We start from the raw sequence: 19,437 nt of genomic DNA on the forward strand, positions 1-19,437 counted from the left end.
CATCATCTCTGTTATGATCATTTTTATAAACATGTAATTGCATTGCATTCTTGCACATTCTAATTCAGGTTTTTGTTTATGTTGTAATTGCATTATAAAGTTCTGCTTTTGGAGTTAAAAAGGTTAGTTCCAATATGAATTTTTCAGTGTAGAACATATAATCCAAACAAGTCTTATTTAAGGCCTTTTCTAAGGACAGGGATGCTTTTTTTTGGACAAATGAGAGGAAGATTCTTAACTGAATCTGCTAGACTAAGTGTGATATTAAAACTGTCATTGACAAAATACTGCTCCTTTTAATGCTTGTGATTCACGCCAAAGAATAATCAATTTTATGCAAGCGCTCAGACTGTTCTTCCTAACTTGAATGTCCTGAGCTTTTTCAAAAGGCTGCAAGGAAAAATTGGCATTGAAACCCTCCTTCGACTCTGCCTTGTGAAGAAGAGAGCTAGATGTTCCCTTACAGATCACATGATGTGAAGATGAGCTTGTTGGCTTGGAGAGGAGTGATGATAGATGGCATTTCCCTTTTACAGGACACGCTAAACATCTGGTTATCTGTCGTCATCTTTTAAAAACAAGGAATACTCACATTCTTTTGACTCCTTTTAGGCCGTCGAAACTGTGAGTGCTGATGGTTCTCACTGAGATGTAATTCAAAACTCTGAAATTGAGATGCACAGGATGAATTAATAATAGTTTTACCACAGCAACATGCATATGGGACAAAATGAATAAACTTGGTTATTAGGGTGAACTGTAATGTTTGATAAGCCTCAAGGAAGTTTTATGTCAGCAAAGCACTTCCACCCTGAGAAAAAGCAGATAAAAGCTCATCCAGCAAGGACCACAAACTGACACAAACAGACAACTGACCTCCGTTCTTTTAGCACTTTAACCTTGTAAAATCATACTATTCACAATAGGATATAACTGTGCTACTAGTACTATTATTTCTGCCATTTTCTTGTGTGAAATATGGGTACAGATTGGGAGAAATGTAGCATTACATCACTTGCTCACCAATGAATCAGCTGCAGTGAATGGGTGCCGTCAGAATAAGAGTCCAAACAGCTGATAAAAACATCACAATAATCCACAAGCAACCCACACTACTAGAGTCCATCAGTTAATGTTTTACGAAGTAAAAGGTGCATGTTTGTAAGAAACAAATCCTTTGTTAAGATGTTTTTAACTTTAAACTATTGCTTCCAGCCAGAATCCATAATAATGCTTTCTCCAAGGGGAAAAGTCCATCTTGTGTTGTCCGCTCTCACATCAAAATCATTGTTCTCAAAATGTCGACTTTATTTTTTTAAATATTTAGACTTTACTCTTGAAATATTTAGACTTTATTCTCAAAATTTCGAATTTATTCTCAAAATGTCGACTTTATTTTTTTAAATATTTAGACTTTACTCTTGAAATATTTAGACTTTATTCTCAAAATTTCGAATTTATTCTCAAAATGTCGACTTTATTCTCTAAATATTTAGACTTTACTCTTTAAATATTTAGACTTTATTCTCAAAATTTCAAATTTAATCTCAAAATGTCGACTTTATTCTCTAAATATTTAGACTTTACTCTTTAAATATTTAGACTTTATTCTCAAAATTTCAAATTTAATCTCAAAATGTCGACTTTATTCTCTAAATATTTAGACTTTACTCTTTAAATATTTAGACTTTATTCTCAAAATTTCAAATTTAATCTCAAAATGTCGACTTTATTCTCTAAATATTTAGACTTTACTCTTTAAATATTTAGACTTTATTCTCAAAATTTCAAATTTATTCTCAAAATGTCGACTTTATTCTCTAAATATTTAGACTTTACTCTTTAAATATTTAGACTTTATTCTCAAAATTTCAAATTTAATCTCAAAATGTCGACTTTATTCTCTAAATATTTAGACTTTACTCTTTAAATATTTAGACTTTATTCTCAAAATTTCAAATTTATTCTCAAAATTTTGACTTTATTCTCAAAATATTTAGATTTTATTCTTGAAATTTCGACTTTATTCTCCAAAATTTCGACTTTATTCTTAAAAAATTTCTACTTAATTCTCTAAATATTTTGACTTGATACTCCTAACATTTTGACTTTATTCTCGAAACATTTCAACTTTGCTCTCTAAACATTTCGACTTTATTCTCATAATTTCAACTTAATTCTTTAAATATTTAAACTTTATTCTCAAAACATTTCGACTATATTCTCGAAATATTTCAACTTTATTCTCAAAACATTTCGACTATATTCTCGAAATATATAAACTTTATTCTCAAAACATTTCGACTTTATTCTCAAAACATTTCAACTTTATTCTCATAATTTCGACTTAATTCTTTAAATATTTCAACTGCGCGTCCTGTTCCTGACGTTGAGGCGGCTGCGCGTCCTGTTCCTGACGTTGAGGCGGCTGCGCGTCCTGTTCCTGGCGCTGAGGCGGCTGCGCATCCTGTCCCTGACTCGGAGGCGGCTGCGCGTCCTGTTCCTGGCGCTGAGGCGGCTGCGCGTCCTGTTCCTGACTCGGAGGCGGCTGCGCGTCCTGTTCCTGGCGCTGAGGCGGCTGCGCGTCCTGTTCCTGGCGCTGAGGCGGCTGCGCGTCCTGTTCCTGACTCGGAGGCGGCTGCGCGTCCTGTTCCTGGCGCTGAGGCGGCTGCGCATTCTGTTCCTGACTCGGAGGCGGCTGCGCGTCCTGTTCCTGGCGCTGAGGCGGCTGCGCGTCCTGTTCCTGACTCGGAGGCGGCTGCGCGTCCTGTTCCTGACGTTGAGGCGGCTGCGCGTCCTGTTCCTGGCGCTGAGGCGGCTGCGCATCCTGTCCCTGACTCGGAGGCGGCTGCGCGTCCTGTTCCTGACTCGGAGGCGGCTGCGCGTCCTGTTCCTGACTCGGAGGCGGCTGCGCGTCCTGTTCCTGGCGCTGAGGCGGCTGCGCGTCCTGTTCCTGACTCGGAGGCGGCTGCGCGTCCTGTTCCTGACGTTGAGGCGGCTGCGCGTCCTGTTCCTGGCGCTGAGGCGGCTGCGCATCCTGTCCCTGACTCGGAGGCGGCTGCACATCCTGTTCCTGGCACTGAGGCGGCTGCGCGTCCTGTTCCTGGCGCTGAGGCGGCTGCGCGTCCTGTTCCTGACGTTGAGGCGGCTGCGCGTCCTGTTCCTGACGTTGAGGCGGCTGCGCGTCCTGTTCCTGGCGCTGAGGCGGCTGCGCATCCTGTCCCTGACTCGGAGGCGGCTGCGCGTCCTGTTCCTGACGTTGAGGCGGCTGCGCGTCCTGTTCCTGGCGCTGAGGCGGCTGCGCGTCCTGTTCCTGGCGCTGAGGCGGCTGCGCGTCCTGTTCCTGACGTTGAGGCGGCTGCGCGTCCTGTTCCTGGCGCTGAGGCGGCTGCGCGTCCTGTTCCTGGCGCTGAGGCGGCTGCGCATCCTGTTCCGGGCGCTGAGGCGGCTGCGCGTCCTGTTCCGGGCGGTGAGACGGCTGTGCGTCCTGGTCTTGGCGCTGAGGCGGCTACGCGTCCTGTTCCTGGCGCTGAGGCGGCTGCGCGTCCTGTTCCTGGCACTGAGGCGGCCGCGCGCTCTGTTCCTGGCGCGGGGACGGCCGCGCGCTTTGTTCTTAGCGCGGAGACGGCTGCGATGTCTGTTGCTGGCACGGCGGGGACTGCGCTGCACGGGCCTGGCCCGCCGTCCCGTCCCCTGATTCACCTTCCCCCGTTCCTCCTCCCTCCAGATTATTTTGTTTACATTACCTCCCCTCAAGCCGCCTTGAGGGGAGGTAATGTCATGATCGGGGCTGTGGATTATCCCTCAGCCACCTGAGGTCGCTGTCCTACACTGCACTTCCTTGATTGTCCACCTGTCCTTGTCATCAGCACTAATCACCCACATCTGTTCACCATTAGGACTATAAGTATCTCCACTGCTCATTCTGATTCAGTTCTGCATTGTCTTGTGTTTTTGATGTACGTTTGTGTTCCTGATTTCCTGGCCTTTAGATCTTGTTCTTGATTTTGTTATTTTGTGTTCGAGTTTGGTTTCTGTGCCGTGTTGGCTTTTTGGTTTATGTTTATTTTGTGTTTATTAAATATTCTTACTTTCCCTGCATTTGGACCCAGACCCTTATTCCTACCGTGACATTAAGACTTTATTCTCAAAATTCTGACTTTATTCTTGAAACATTTCAATTTTGTTCTCGAAACATTTTAACTTTATTCTCAAAACATTAAGACTTTATTCTCAAAATTCTGACTTTATTCTTGAAACATTTCAATTTTGTTCTCGAAACATTTAGACTTTATTCTCAAAATTCCGACTTTATTCTCGTAATTTTGACTTTATTCTCTAAATATTATGACTTTAATCTCATAATGTGCATTTTTTTTTTTACTTTTACGTGGCACTAAAATATCCACAGGTAAAGCACTGTTGTTCCATGCAGAAACAAACTAATTTAAAGATGTTATTTATAGTAATAATTTTAAAGGTACAGTAAATATTTAATAACTAACATTGATTACACCCTTAATTTTCAAACAACAATTAAATTTTCCAATGCACTGACGAAGCAAATTGCAAGTAATTACATCAAATTATGTCTCGCATGTCTGGGGCGTGTTTCGATGAAGAGTTTGGAGCCTTTGCACTGGGATAATTATCACTTGGGTTTGTTTTTGAGAGAGGGTCACCGTGTTCTGGGAGTTTGTAATTGTGAAACGCTGCTTGATTCATCTCTTACAGTGCAGGTCTAATGATGTGAGCATGGAGCAAACGCCCAGCTCTTGTTAGCGCTCGTGAAGCCTCTCGGTTGAAGTGGAGGCTGTCATATTTCATACCCTCTGCAGTGCTGAGCTCATCTAAAGGCTGGATCATCAAAGGTTGTGTAAGCTAGAAATGAGTCTTCTGGGCATACAGTACATACAGAAGTCTCAACATGTTTATGTGCTAAAGAAAGGATGATTTGTTTTTTAATTAATCAATTTTTAAAAAAGGCTTGCTAATAATAAATTCTGAGTGTTTTAATATACAGTGGTATTTTTTTTTAAGAAAAGATCAGAGCAAACCCCTTACTTGAAATAATAAGCGGCAATGAATAATTCGCCCTGTAAACACAGCCTACTAGGGTCATATAATTTATGTGAATCAAGGGCCTGCAAAAATGAAAGTTTAACTTGACTAAAGTAAATGAAAAAAAATAAAAAATAATAATTAATAATAATGATAATAATAATAATAATATTTAAACATCAAATTCGAAATACTTTTATATTATTATTATCGTTGTTGTTATTAAATTGTTTAGAATATTAGTTATGCAATAAAATTAGGGCTGCACAATTAATCGAATTTCTAATCGTGATCACAATTACGGATGCCATGATTACGTAATTTATTCTCTAAATATTTCGACTTTATTCTCGAAATATTACGACTTTATTCTCAGAACATTTTGACTTTATTGTTAAAATTTTGACTTTATTCTCAAAACATTTAGACTTTATTTTCGAAACATTTAGACTTTATTCTCAAAATTTTGACTTTATTCTCAAAACATTTAGACTTTATTTCCGAAACATTTAGACTTTATTCTCGAAACATTTCAACTTTATTCTTAAAATTTTGACTTTATTCTCAGAACATTTTGACTTTATTGTTAAAATTTTGACTTTATTCAAAAAAAATTTGACTTTATTTTCGAAACATTTAGACTTTATTCTCAAAATTTCGACTTTATTCTCAAAACATTTAGACTTTATTTTCAAAACATTTAGGCTTTATTCTCAAAATTTCGACTTTATTCTCAAAACATTTAGACTTTATTTCCGAAACATTTAGACTTTGTTCTCAAAATATTTCGACTTGATTCTCGTAATATTACGACTTTATTCTCGAAACATTTCAACTTTATTCTCAAAATTTCGACTTTATTTTCAAAACATTTAGACTTTATTCTCAAAATTTTGACTGTAGAGCATGTCACGTTGTGGGAGGCGAATCGGTATTGTTGCACATCAAAATACTGAGAATAATTATGTATAACAAATTATTCAGAATTACGAATGCAGTTTAAGAAAAAAACTGACATTGAAAAAATCTTCTAAACATGTATTAATCTTAGGCAATTTCAATATTTAATAAAGAATTGTTAAAATCAAAAGTTGCAACTGTGTTATTTTATGAGCTAACATGAACAAAGATGTACTTATGTAGCAAATGTAGCTATTGCTCATTGTAAATATTAATGCATTAACTAAGAGATCTTACTGTAAAGTGATAACTATTGGTCTTTATATTTCTTTTGCACTTTAATCTGTGTCAATTTTTCAACTTTATAGATTTTTTGTGTATTGCTTTATTGTATTTAAATGTTCAGTTATTTTGTTATAAGAAAACAGTTATTAAACCTGTTGTACTGATTCATAACACCACTTTTTTGCAAATAAATTTCAATATCACGATAATACTGTATACCGTGATAAAAGCATTATCAATTAATTGCAACATGAAAATTGATTGATTGCATATTTTTACTTTTTTTATTTAAAGAAACCAAATCAATGTATAGTTGACATTTGTGGAAATGAGAAAAGCAATAAAAGTATTTCAGTAAGAAGAAAAAATAAGTAATATTTACCGTGATCTTCCAATTCCAAAAGTTTTCAACCCCCCGGCTCTTAATGCAAACCTTCTGTAATAGTTGCATATTAGTCGCATATTAACATTTTGCAGATTCTGCAAGGTGTATGTAAACTTTTGGCTTCAACTGTATTTGTTTTAACCTCATTGGAATTAAACCCATTCCCCTGGTTTCACAGACAAGACTTAAGCCTAGTCCTAGACTAAAATGTAAGTCTGAGCTGTTTTAATTGAAAGAAACTTGCACTGACTGATCTTAAAATATATCAGTGCCTTTGTTCTGTCTCAAGATGCACACCAGTAATGTTTTTTTCTAACCATGTTTATAAAGATTACTTAAATGTCCTAATTGAACTATGGCTTAATTCTGGTTTAGTCTAAGCCCTGTCTGTGAAACCGGGCCATTAACAATTTACAAAGCATTAACAAAAGTTGGGTGATTACAGTTCTGAAAACTTTACCTTATTTTAAGGACATTGGTAACACTTTACAATAAGGTTCTTTAGTTAACATTAGTTATGTCACGGGACGCTAGGAAGAGCGTCGCAAAAAGATGAGGTCAGGGTCCAAATGCAGGTAAGGTGCTTTTTAATACAAACAAAGGCCAACACGGCACAACATGACATAACACGAAAGACTATCAAACTCAAAACAATTCCAACAGACAGAGTGTAGGGAGAGGGGAGACTATATAGTCCGTGGTAATAGGGAACAGCTGTGGGTGTAAAGAGTGACAAGTGTGTGCAATCAGACAGGTGTACACAATTTAGAGTGCGGGAGGAATGGAGACAGCGACCTCTGGCGGTGAAGGGAAAACCTGCAGCCCAGACTCGTGACAGGACCCCTCCTCTAAGGAACGGCTTCCAGACGATCCATAAATCCCAAAAAGTCTGGAGGGAGGTGGAACAGGGGAATGGTGAAACAGGGGGAGGGATGGTGGGCCAGGCCCATGTAGTGGAAGTAGGCCTGGAGACGGAGATTCTGGGAGGCTGGGCGAGACCAGCGGAGGGCTAGGGTGCTCGGGCAAGGCGTGACTTGGCCTTGAAGGACCTACTGTGTCTTGACTTAACTCAGGAAGTGACGCGGTGTCCTGACTTGACTCAGGAAGTGCTGCTTGACCGGACTCAGGAAGTGCTGCTTGACCGGACTCAGGTAGTGCTGCTTGACCGGACTCAGGAAGTCCTGATCGACCGGACTCAGGAAGTGCTGATCGACCAGACTCAGGAAGTGCTGTTTGACCGGCCTCAGGAAGTGCTGCTTGACCAGACCCAGGAAGAACTGCTTGACCAGACTGTGCCGATGCTGCAGCTGTGACGAGATTTGACTGTGCAGGAACAGTAGCTTTGACTTTACTTGACAGTGCAGGAACATCGTGAGCGAATGTGGCCTCCTCGGGAACATCGTGAGCGGACACCGCCGCCTTGTAAACATCGTGAGCGGACACCGCCGCATCGGGAACATCGTGAGCGAACGCCGCCGCATCGGGAACATCGTGAGCGAACGCCGCCCAATCCGGAACATCATGAGAGTGCAACGCCACCTCGGAAGGAACGTGAGCGGGCACCGCCGCCTCGGGAGGACCACGAGTGGGCACCGCCGCTTCGGAAGCCTTTTGAGCGTGCACCGCTGCCTCGGGAGGAACGTGAGCGGGCACCGGCGCCTCGGGAGGACCACGAGTGGGCACCACCGCTTCGGAAGCCTTGTGAGCGTGCACCGCCGCCTCGGAAGGAACGTGAGCGGGCACCGCCGCCTCGGGAGGACCACGAGTGGGCACCACCGCTTCGGAAGCCTTGTGAGCGTGCACCGCCGCTTCGGAAGCCTTGTGAGCGTGCACCGCCGCCTCGGAAGGAACGTGAGCGTGCACCGCCGCCTCGGGAGGACCACGAGTGGGCACCGCCGCTTCGGAAGCCTTGTGAGCGTGCACCGCCACCTCGGAAGGACCACGAGTGGGCACCGCCGCTTCGGAAGCCTTGTGAGCGTGCACCGCCGCTTCGGAAGCCTTGTGAGCGTGCACCGCCGCCTCGGAAGGAACGTGAGCGTGCACCGCCGCCTCGGGAGGACCATGAGTGGGCACCGCCGCTTCGGAAGCCTTTTGAGCGTGCACCGCCGCCTCGGGAGGAACGTGAGCGGGCACCGCCGCCTCGGGAGGACCACGAGTGGGCACCGCCGCTTCAGAAGCCTTTTGAGCGCGCACCGCCGCCTCGGAAGGAACGTGAGCGGGCACCGCCGCCTCGGGAGGACCACGAGTGGGCACCGCCGCTTCGGAAGCCTTGTGAGCGTGCACCGCCGCCTCGGAAGCCTTGTGAGCGTGCACCGCCGCCTCGGGAGGATCATGAGCGGGCACCGCCGCCTCGGGAGGATCATGAGCGGGCACCGCCGCCTCGGGAGGATCATGAGCGGGCACCGCCGCTTCGGAAGCCTTGTGAGCGTGCACCACCGCCTGGGGAGGATCACGAGCGTGCACCGCCGCTTCGGAAGCCTTGTGAGCGTGCACCGCCGCCTCAGGAGGATCATGAGCGGGTACCGCCGCTTCGGAAGCCTCGTGAGCGTGCACCGCCGCCTCGGGAGGATCATGAGCGGGCACCGCCGCTTCGGAAGCCTTGTGAGCGTGCACCGCCGCCTCGGGAGGAACGTGAGCGGGCACCGCCGCCTCGGGAGGATCATGAGCGGGCACCGCCGCTTCGGAAGCCTTGTGAGCGTGCACCGCCGCCTCGGGAAGAACGTGAGCGGGCACCGCCGCCTCGGGAGGATCATGAGCGGGCACCGCCGCTTCGGAAGCCTTGTGAGCGTGCACCGCTGACTCGGGAGGACCACGAGCGGGCACCGCAGCCAACTCCACCCTGAAGGCTGAGCCCCTCAAGTACAGAGCTCGATTGACATACTCCTCCAGTGACTCCTCGGGGAGCCAGTACGGCATAAAGGACTTGAAGGGCTCAGCCAGACCTCCCCAGAAAAAGACCACGAGGCAGGTCTTCTCAGTGGTCGACTGCCCAGCCACTCCAATGAAGTCCCTGGCGTAATCCTCAATAAACCGGCCTCCCTGGCGGATGTTGAGCAATCTCCCTGCTGGACCCATTCTTGCTGCTGGAATTCTGTCACGGGACGCTAGGAAGAGCGTCGCAAAAAGATGAGGTCAGGGTCCAAATACAGGTAAGGTGAAACACAGACTCTCCTAACACAATCAGCTCAGCGGGCGCGATGGCAGGCCGAATCGAGAGACCTGTCAGTCAGACAAAACTACTTGACCCGTCTTTTTTGGATAGTACTTTTCACAAGCTTGCCACATGTCAACAACTCCCCCATTGCTTTTTTTTCAGAAAAGGTAGAAGTGTCATGCGTAAGCAGGACTATAATGAGAAGCGTATATTGCATCACCGCTGCTCCTTAACAGGACTAACAGCTACTAAGAGGCCTGTTAGTGTGTTCAGAGCCAAAGGAAACCAACAGGTTATTGTGATCATCCTAACAAGCTGGCAAGAGAAACTCAATGCGAAAAATTGCAACTCTAAATATGGTGGAAAAAGATGAGGTCAGGGTCCAAATACAGGTAAGGTGCTTTTTAAAACAAACAAAGGCCAACACGGCACAACATGACATAACACGAAAGTAGGGCTGGGTATCGAGTTCGATACTTTTTAAGCACCGACCGAATTGTCTCGATACTATCGAGTATCGAAAAAATCATTTTCGTTCGGTACCAAATTTCGATACCCAAGGATATAATCTTGTCAACGTCAGTGAGCTAGAAAACGTGCGGTATCTTTAACGTGCCCGGATCAAATGCTGGTGATTAGCTGCGGCGAGGCTGCCTTGAAAATCAATAGTTTACGGCGGTTACGCCCACTCACCCAGAGCTTGTCAAATGTGAGGCTGTAATGTACACTATACTTTAAAGCATAGCATAAATTTAACGCAAACGATGTATAAGCGATCAAAAGTATTGCTACATTATGCCAATATTGACGGCAACAGCGTGTGATGCAATATTTGTAAAAAGGTTATCGCGTCCAAGACTGGCAACACGTCAAATATGAGAAAACACCAGACACATTCTGTCGGATACAATTCTGGCGCCTCAGTCTCAATATATAGTCTCAGTATAGGTACAACGCGACATACATTCACATCAAACGATAATTCAGCGGCAGAGTTGCACTCACGCAGGGGCATAATTTTCACTGGGGACACGCTTTTCAAAATCCCGTTTGTGTCCTCCCACTTTCAAAAGGTTTTGTTAAAGTAATCTCTTGTATTGTAGAATGCACGCTCATCATCATCGAGTTTCGCGGGATCGTTGAAACGAAACCAAAAGTAAGACGCGCACACGCATTTAAAGCAATTTTAATACCCCACGTTTAGAGAACGACTCCCCAATGCGCGCAAATTAGGCTACATAAAATATTGAAGCTGTTATTAGTATGTGGGCTAATAAGTTGTGTAGTTGTCTATTAATAGCTCTGTATCATGCTTGAAGATTCGGTCTCTGTTTGCACTTTGAATTTTGAAAGAGTAGCCTATTTTGATTATGGCTGTATTTATTGTCACGACTAAGAAAGAACTGTGTCGTTTATTTTTTGTTATTTATAATATATTTTGTAATTTATTTAGATTTTAATCTAAATGCAGTGGTTGCCTCTAATTTAAATGGCTGTACCTATAATAGAGAAAATAAACATATTGTTCATGTACTCATATTATCATTCATTCTTGTCCCTTGCTTAAGGTGTAAACTAAATATATTAAAAAGGCTTTCAGAATCAGCCCATTTGCTTGCAAAACATCGGCAATCAAAATCGACCATGAAGAATCAATATCGGTGCTACATGCTAATTTTTCTGAAGAAGAACTGTTGAGTGATTTCAGGTGATCTTAAAAGGTTAGTTCACCAAAAAAAATGAAAATTCTGTCATTAATAACTCACCCTAATGTTGTTCCAAACCCATAAGACCTTTGTTTATCTTCAGAACACAAATGAAGATCATTTGGATTTAATCAAAGAGCTTTCTGATCCTCCTATATTTACTGGATATGCATTTTCAATGCCCAGAAAGGAACCAAAAACATAGTCAAAATAAGTCAATGTGATATAAGTGGTTCAATCATAATTATATGAAGCTGCAAGAATACTTCTGTGTGCAAAGTAAACAAAAATAACTTTATTCAAAGATTTATGGGAGGATCAGAAAGCTCTTAGGATTAAATCCAAAATATCTTCATTTGTAGATAATTAATGACAGAATTAAAATTTTGGGGTGAACTAAACCTTTAAGCAGCAGTGAGCCTCACAAATACTTAAATCTGATTGAGTTAAAACAGTTTGAACTTTATTAAAAAAACATTCACTGATATATTGTCTTAACTACACTTTGTTAATTTTGTGCTTTTGTTCCTTTGTTTATTGATCTTAGAGATAAGCCTGATGTGAAAGTGTCACAAACATCCTGAAAAAGTAATCTTGTTAAAATACATTTCTTAAAATAAAAGTATCGAAAAAAGTATCGTTCGGAACCGGTATCGAATTCAGGGTATCGGTATCGGTATTGGTATCGAACATTTTGGAACGATACCCAGCCCTACACGAAAGACTATCAAACTCAAAACAATTCCAACAGACAGAGTGTAGGGAGAGGGGAGACTATATAGTCCGTGGTAATAGGGAACAGCTGTGGGTGTAAAGAGTGACAAGTGTGTGCAATCGGACAGGTGTACACAATTTAGAGGAGTGGAGTGCGGGAGGAATGGAGACAGCGACCTTTGGCGGTGAAGGGAAAACCTGCAGCCCAGACTCGTGACAAGTTAACTACATTAGTTAACATGAACTAATAATGAACTGCACTTATACAGCATTTATTAATCTTTGTTAATTTCAACATTTACTAATACATTATTAAAATCTTGTTAACATAAGTTAATGCAGTGTGAACTAATATGAACAAACATGAACAACTGTATTTTCGTTAACTAACGTTAATGAAGATCAGTAAATACATTAACAAATGTATTGCTCATGGTTAGTTCATGTTAGTTAATACATTAACACAGGGGCGCCGCTCGCAATTTTGGGCCCTATGACAAAATATGAGGTTGGGCCCCCCCTACCACACAAAAGCAGGTCTCTGGGGGCCCCTAAAAGGCGTGGGCCCTTAGAATTATCCTAACTTACCCCCCTTTAGCGGCGCCCCTGCATTAACTAATGTTTAACTAATGAACCTTATTGTAAAGTGTTACCAGGACATTATTCATTTATCTCATGTCCTTGATTGCATGTACCTCTTATCAGGGCTCAAGGTTTCAACAGAGGAAGATGATGATTTCAAGGCCTCAAGGACATGAAACACAGACTCTCCTAACACAATCAGCTCAGCGGGCGCAATGGCAGGCCGAATCGAGAGCCCTGTCAGTCAGACAAAACTACTTGACCCGTCTTTTTTGGATAGTACTTTTCACAAGCTTGCCACATGTCAACAACTCCCCCATTGCTTTTTTTTCAGAAAAGGTAGAAGTGTCATGCGTAAGCAGAACTATAATGAGAAGCATATATCGCATCACCGCTGCTCCTTAACAGGACTAACAGCTACTAAGAGGCCTGTTAGTGTGTTCAGAGTCAAAGGAAACCAACAGGTTATTGTGATCATCCTAACAAGCTGGCAAGAGAAACTCAATGCGAAAAATTGCAACTCTAAATATGGTGGAAATAGGAAAGTTAGTTCCGGTTTTCAGGTAAAAGAGTTAATATGAGCTTTGACCAATGTGAGACCATGCATTAGCTGGAAAATATACTTATCTATCTATCTATCTATCTATCTATCTATCTATCTATCTATCTATCTATATATATATATCTATATATTAAGATGTCCACGTCAAAAGAAATTTACAAAAGTGATTTTATGTCCTTAGAGAACACATTAAATGTAAGTAAAGTGTCTAGATTTAATGTTAGAACTAAGTTTTCGAAGAATAAAATGTCAAAATTTGGTTGAAATAATGTTAAATTAACAATATTAATGTAAAAATTCAAACAACATGCTTATTTTGACTTGTACATATTAAAATATATAAATGAATAAGGGAGCATATTAAATTTGATTGTGTTTTAAATAGGTAAAAAATTCTTACTGACAAATGGTCAAAACCTAGGATAGTGGCAAAGTCTTTTAATATAAATTGATTTTTGTTGTAAATATGCCTGACAAGACTGTAACACAAAATGACATTTTACTGGGTGTCTTCTATGAATTAGGGAAAAATTTATGATATTTATTTTTTGCTCAGAAAAACAAAAACAGAAATGCAATGAAATTAAACAGAAAACTTTTAAATATTTTTTTTTTTTTGGAAAAACACCAACAGTTTAAAGCAGTATTACACTTATTGTTTTTGTGCTTAAACCCGTTTTCGTCTTTGACCCATATATATTACAATGGAAATTTAAATGTACATATTTAAATATTTAAATTTTTAAAATTTATAATAAATAATTAAAATTATTGGTATTTATTATTATATATAAAATATTTTAAACAATTTTGTAAATTATTATTTAAATAAAAAAATTTATGCACACACACGTATACCTATAGGTTTTTTATTCAGTTGAAACCAAGCACTTTTATGAATGAATACTGTTTAAAAGGAAATTTTAGTGTATGACTCAGTCTCACATTAGTCATGTTCCAACTGTGTGCCACTAAAAATAAAAAATAAGTCAATAGGTTTGAATCAGGATCTCTAAATCACTGCCCAAAATATTAAATTGTTCAAATATTTAGCTAGTATTTAGCTAGTATAATACAAATTGATTGATTTAAGTGTGCAAATATTTTCGGTGGGCACTGTTCATGTATTATTATAGACTGGGGCAAGTTGTCACAATGGCAAATTATTCAGTATAATGCATTTTGTGAACTGCATTGATAAAATTGTACATTTTGCAGATATTAAATGAGTAAATATAGATAACTGTTTATTTACTATTCAGATAACTGAACGGGACACAAGTGTTTAGACTATAAATGCATTTGGAATGGTTATTTATGAAACAAAGCCACAGATAAGCACATCCACTGTCTCTTTTGGGTTGTTGTTGTTATGTGTTAGTTGAAAGATTTCCATGAGACTTTAGAAACGCACTGAAAAGAGAATAACCTGAATAACTGAGAAGAGGGAATGGCCCTCCAAATCACACGATATGTCAAACAAAATGACATACAGTACCTCCCTTTTGTTCTCTTTTTCCAAATTAACACTCTGTACTGTAATGCAAGCATTATTATCATATAATTAAGCTGACTTGGGTGTGTCAGATGTGGTTTGTGTGTTCATGTACATGATATTCAAAGGGTTTATTATCACAGTGAATTATTCAGCAGTATTTCACACAGCCCCTATTAGTTTTATTAATCTGCAAACATTGCTAAATAATAATACTAATTAATTGATTGATTTAATGAATGCTAATAACCATCATGTACTATACTTGACTTGCAATTGCAGTCGAAACTGCTAATAATTGTCCATTATAGTTATTATTAGAGGAGAAGAATTATAAAGGATTATAGTGACATAATAAGCAAGATTAGGGTCATGCTTTTTGCAGTAGGCCTAAATAATATATATACACTACCAGTCAAAAGTTTTTGAACAGAAAGATTTTTACTTTTTTTGAAGTTTCTTCTGCTCACCAAGCCTGCATTTATTTGATCCAAAGTACAGCAAAAATTTTGAAACATTTTTACTTAATTTTTTTTTCAATTTAAATATATTTTAAAATGTACTTTATTCCTGTGATTTCAAAGTTGAATTTTTCCTATTTTTTTATCATTACTCCAGAAATCATGCTTATATTCAGATTTGTTGCTAAAAAAATTATTTTGTTGAAAACACCTGATTTCAGGTTTCTTTGATGAATAGAACATTTAGAAGAACAGCATTTATCTGAAACAGAAATATTTTGTAATATTGTAAAAGTCTTTATCATCACTTTTGATCCATTTAATGCAACCTTTGCTAATAATGTTACAAAAGCTTTTTTTATTTCGGATAAATGCTGATCTTTGGATCTTTCTATTCATCAAAGAATCCTGAAAAAAATGTACTTAACTGTTTTAAATATTGATAATAAAAATAATAAAAAATGTTTCAGCATAAAAAGTATCATGTGACACTGAAATCTGGAGTAATGATGCTGAAAATTTAGCTGTAAAACCACAGTATAAATTACATTTTACGATATATTCACATAGAAAGCAGTTATTTTAAATAGTAAAAATATTTCACAATATTACTGCTTTTGGCAGATTTTGGATTAAATAAATGCATGCTTGGTGAGCAAACGACAATTCTTTTAAAAATATAAAAAATATTCAAAAACTTTTAAATTGTAGTATATATTAAAGTCCAAATATACATAGGCTAATATTGATTTATTATTCATTATTATTGTGAATAATTGTAACATGAAATTGTAGTAAAAAAAAGAAAAACTTGTCTTCCATATCTATACTTAAAATGCATAAGGAACTGAACAATGGCTTTTCAGCAAAAAAAAGTAAAACAGAAAATAATTACGAAACACTTATACATGAAACCTCAAAAAGTGTAAAATATAGGCCTACATACAATATATAAATATTAAGGCTTTGCATATTAACCATATGTGACAACCTGTCCTATCCTGACTTACATGGAAAATGTATGTATGCAGGTACCCCCGTGTGACAACTTGCCCCGGTCTCCTAAATACAGTACATCGCTGTAAAAAAAAAAATAGTGTAGATTTAAGTGGAAACAAAACCACTGGTTCTAAAAAACGTATGCACCACAATATGACTTCAATGTGTATTATATGTGAGATATAAGATGATAAACAGTAGTGTGCTTACAGGCTGCTGTGAGTTCTGCTCTTCAGGCTTTCCGTCGCGCTGTTACAGGTGATGCTCTTCTGAGAACAGCGGCAGATCTCCGGACACTGGAAACACACACCACCGCAGAAAGACATCAGCAGAGGAGAAACGAGAAGCAGGGGAGATATCCACATTGTCCCGTAGTGTTTTCGCCTTCTTTAAATCGGTAAACTTCACTTTCCTCTCGCCGAATTTCTGACTGGAGGTCGAGCGCGCGCTGGAGACTGACAAGAAAACAAACGCGCTTAGCTGAGTCCTTGAGTTTGTTAGGCGATTGATTTAGAGTTGCTTTTCTGATAGTGCAGTAGCTACTTGTTCACAGTCCTTTCTCAAGATCAGGTTAGGGAGAGGAGCTCACAGATAAACTGCTTGTCTGCGCATCTTGAGTCATATCAGAAATAACAATGAAGGCTCTGCGCGTGGCCACAAAACAGACACACATGCACCCCCCCCCCCACACACACACATACTGTAGAATACATACAAAGAATTAAGCATATATATATTTATATATATATATGCTACAATGCTACACTCTTAGTATAATAAAACCATGGTTAATTTTCTTAAAGGGGTCATCGGATGCAAAACTAACTTTTACATGTTGTTTGAACATTAATGTGTGTTGGCAGTTTGTGTACACAACCACCCTACAATGATAAAAATCCACCCAATGTTTTTTTATCTTTAAAAGTAATATCCCCTTTTTAAAATCAGGTCATTCTCAGCTTCTTGTCGGTGTGACAAAACACCGACAAAGGCCGCTCCCACGATAATTGATTGACATGAGCACCTTAGACCCGGTGGTCAACTGGCGGACCGCGGTCCAGATCCGGACCGCAAGATGCGTCCATGCGTACCGTGAAAGCTTTGACATAATTAAATAAAAAAAATGCCAAACGCTAATTTCTTATAAATACATTTATATCAAGCACACCAGGGTCAGCGTTTGGGTGCAATCTTCCGTGCAGTGATGAGAGCAGAGATCTGCGCATTGCATACAGACAGATGTAGCTTTCAGTGAGTGAAAAACGTTGATTGTAAAAATATTGTAAATATATCTTTTTATACTGTATTTTTATACATATTTATGTTTAAAACCATGAAGGTGAGCCAATGGATATCACACAAGCAAAGTGAAAACTGCGCAATATGTTAAAGTGAAAGTAAAAACAGGGCTTTCAGCATCTGACATTTCTCTAAGAGACAATGATAGACGAATATACTTAATATGCTGATATTAATTTAATTCCCTAATATTTCTCTTGTGCGCCGAACACAGTGGGAAAAAAATAAAAAGAAACGTATTTTGTGTAGGCTAAGGGTTGTTTTTGAAAGTGGGTGTTTAAAATAAAGCTCTTAATTTTCATTGATGACTGTAGTGTTATTAGGGGTTAAGAAAGTCTTAGTTATGATTTCAGGTGGTCTTAAATGTGGGGACTAAAAGGCAAGAATTGCGATGAAACTTTATAAGGCTATCCATTGAATAAATATGAGCACTGCACGTTTCAAAGTCAGCTGCGGCGCTGTTTTGTGTACCATTCTAATAGCGCCTCCTGCTGGAAGAGAATGATCTGACATTTTCAATCAGCTCGTATATCTGCTGTTGTCAAAAAGACCAATGTCAAAAAAATCAATCCATGGTTTTAAGCACCAAACACGAAGAGTTGTAAATGTGAACTGATGGATCGACAAGATAGTGTGCTTTTTACAGTCATTTTATTTTTTTTATTTTTTTGTTCAGGTCTTTAAAGGGGTATTTAAATGTCTAGAATTTAAGATGAAATATGCTGCAGATACCCTGGTCTTGCAAAAAACATAAATAGTTTTTTATATATAATTGTCCGGACCTCGGCTCGTGTGCAGGGTTTACTGGACCTCGAGCCGTTTTAGTTGAAGACCCCTGCCTCAGTCCGACTCCTATCGCCATTGTGTGACTCAGGTGCAGGGGAAGACAGGAATGTTGGATGTAATAATGAACATAGCAGTAGTCATTTACTCCCGACATCTGAGCCGCTGAAGATGCAGAGGACAACGTTACTTTTGTGTAATCTACATATGCATTTATGTTCGTGTGAATCATTCCTGATGCAGCTTCACCCACAGCAGAAGTGAGTTTATGGCCTTCCTTAATAATGTGGTTGTTGGCACGTTTTGTTGCTAAATGCGGCTAAAAGAGGGGCGGGGTGAGCAGAGCTCATTTGCACTTAAAGGGACCATGCAATAAAATTAGTTGAGTTTTTGCAGAGGTGATTTTGACAAGGTAAAAGGGTGTTTTTTTTTTACACAAATATTGAGATTTTTTAACCGAAATATGTAATAGACTTTTCATTGAGACCCTAAAGAATCATATGAACTTGTGGAAAATGGGCATCCGATGACCCCTTTAAGCCAAGGGATTTATATTTGTGTATTCTTTCTTTCTTTCTTTCTTTCTTTCTTTCTTTCTTTCTTTTTGTTTTGCTTTTATAACAGTACTGCCTTCATGGTTCGATGTTCTGTACCGTTTATTAAAAAAATTATTCAGAAAACAAGATTCGATCCCGATCTGAATCAAATGATTCGCACTGCTTGCGAATCATTCGATTCACAAAATGATCACAAACCAGTTTGGAGGTTTCGATCTGAATCAAAAGATTCACAAATCCACTCAGAAGTTCCAATCTGAACCAAAAGATTCACGAATCTGCTCTGAATTACCGATCAAAACTGATTTGTAATCCATGCTCCGTATATAGCGATCTGAATAATGATTCGCGAAACATAATTTCAGATCGGCATTTCTGAGTGAAGTTAATCAAGTGAATCAAATGATTCGCGAACTGATGTGAATTTTTGCATTATTGACACACTATTGTACTATTTTAATACTGTAAGGTTGCTTTGACACAACTTGTATTGT

The 19,437-nt window shown here is 39.7% G+C and overlaps 1 protein-coding gene across 1 annotated transcript in view; it reads right to left on the reverse strand.

Annotated features, from left to right (window-relative positions):
- Window positions 1-16,669, reverse strand: part of lhcgr (luteinizing hormone/choriogonadotropin receptor) — a 32,258-nt gene extending 15,589 nt beyond the window's left edge. Inside the window, exons 1-2 of the mRNA XM_073833658.1 lie at window positions 16,515-16,669; window positions 593-664 (exon numbers count right to left, since the gene is read on the reverse strand). Of these exons, the coding sequence (XP_073689759.1) occupies window positions 593-664; window positions 16,515-16,669 (227 nt within the window). The remainder of the gene's footprint in view (window positions 1-592; window positions 665-16,514) is intronic.
- Between the last annotated feature and the right edge of the window lie 2,768 nt (window positions 16,670-19,437).

The sequence above is a fragment of the Garra rufa genome, chromosome 2, assembly GCF_049309525.1.
Source record: "Garra rufa chromosome 2, GarRuf1.0, whole genome shotgun sequence".
NCBI lineage: Eukaryota > Metazoa > Chordata > Actinopteri > Cypriniformes > Cyprinidae > Garra > Garra rufa.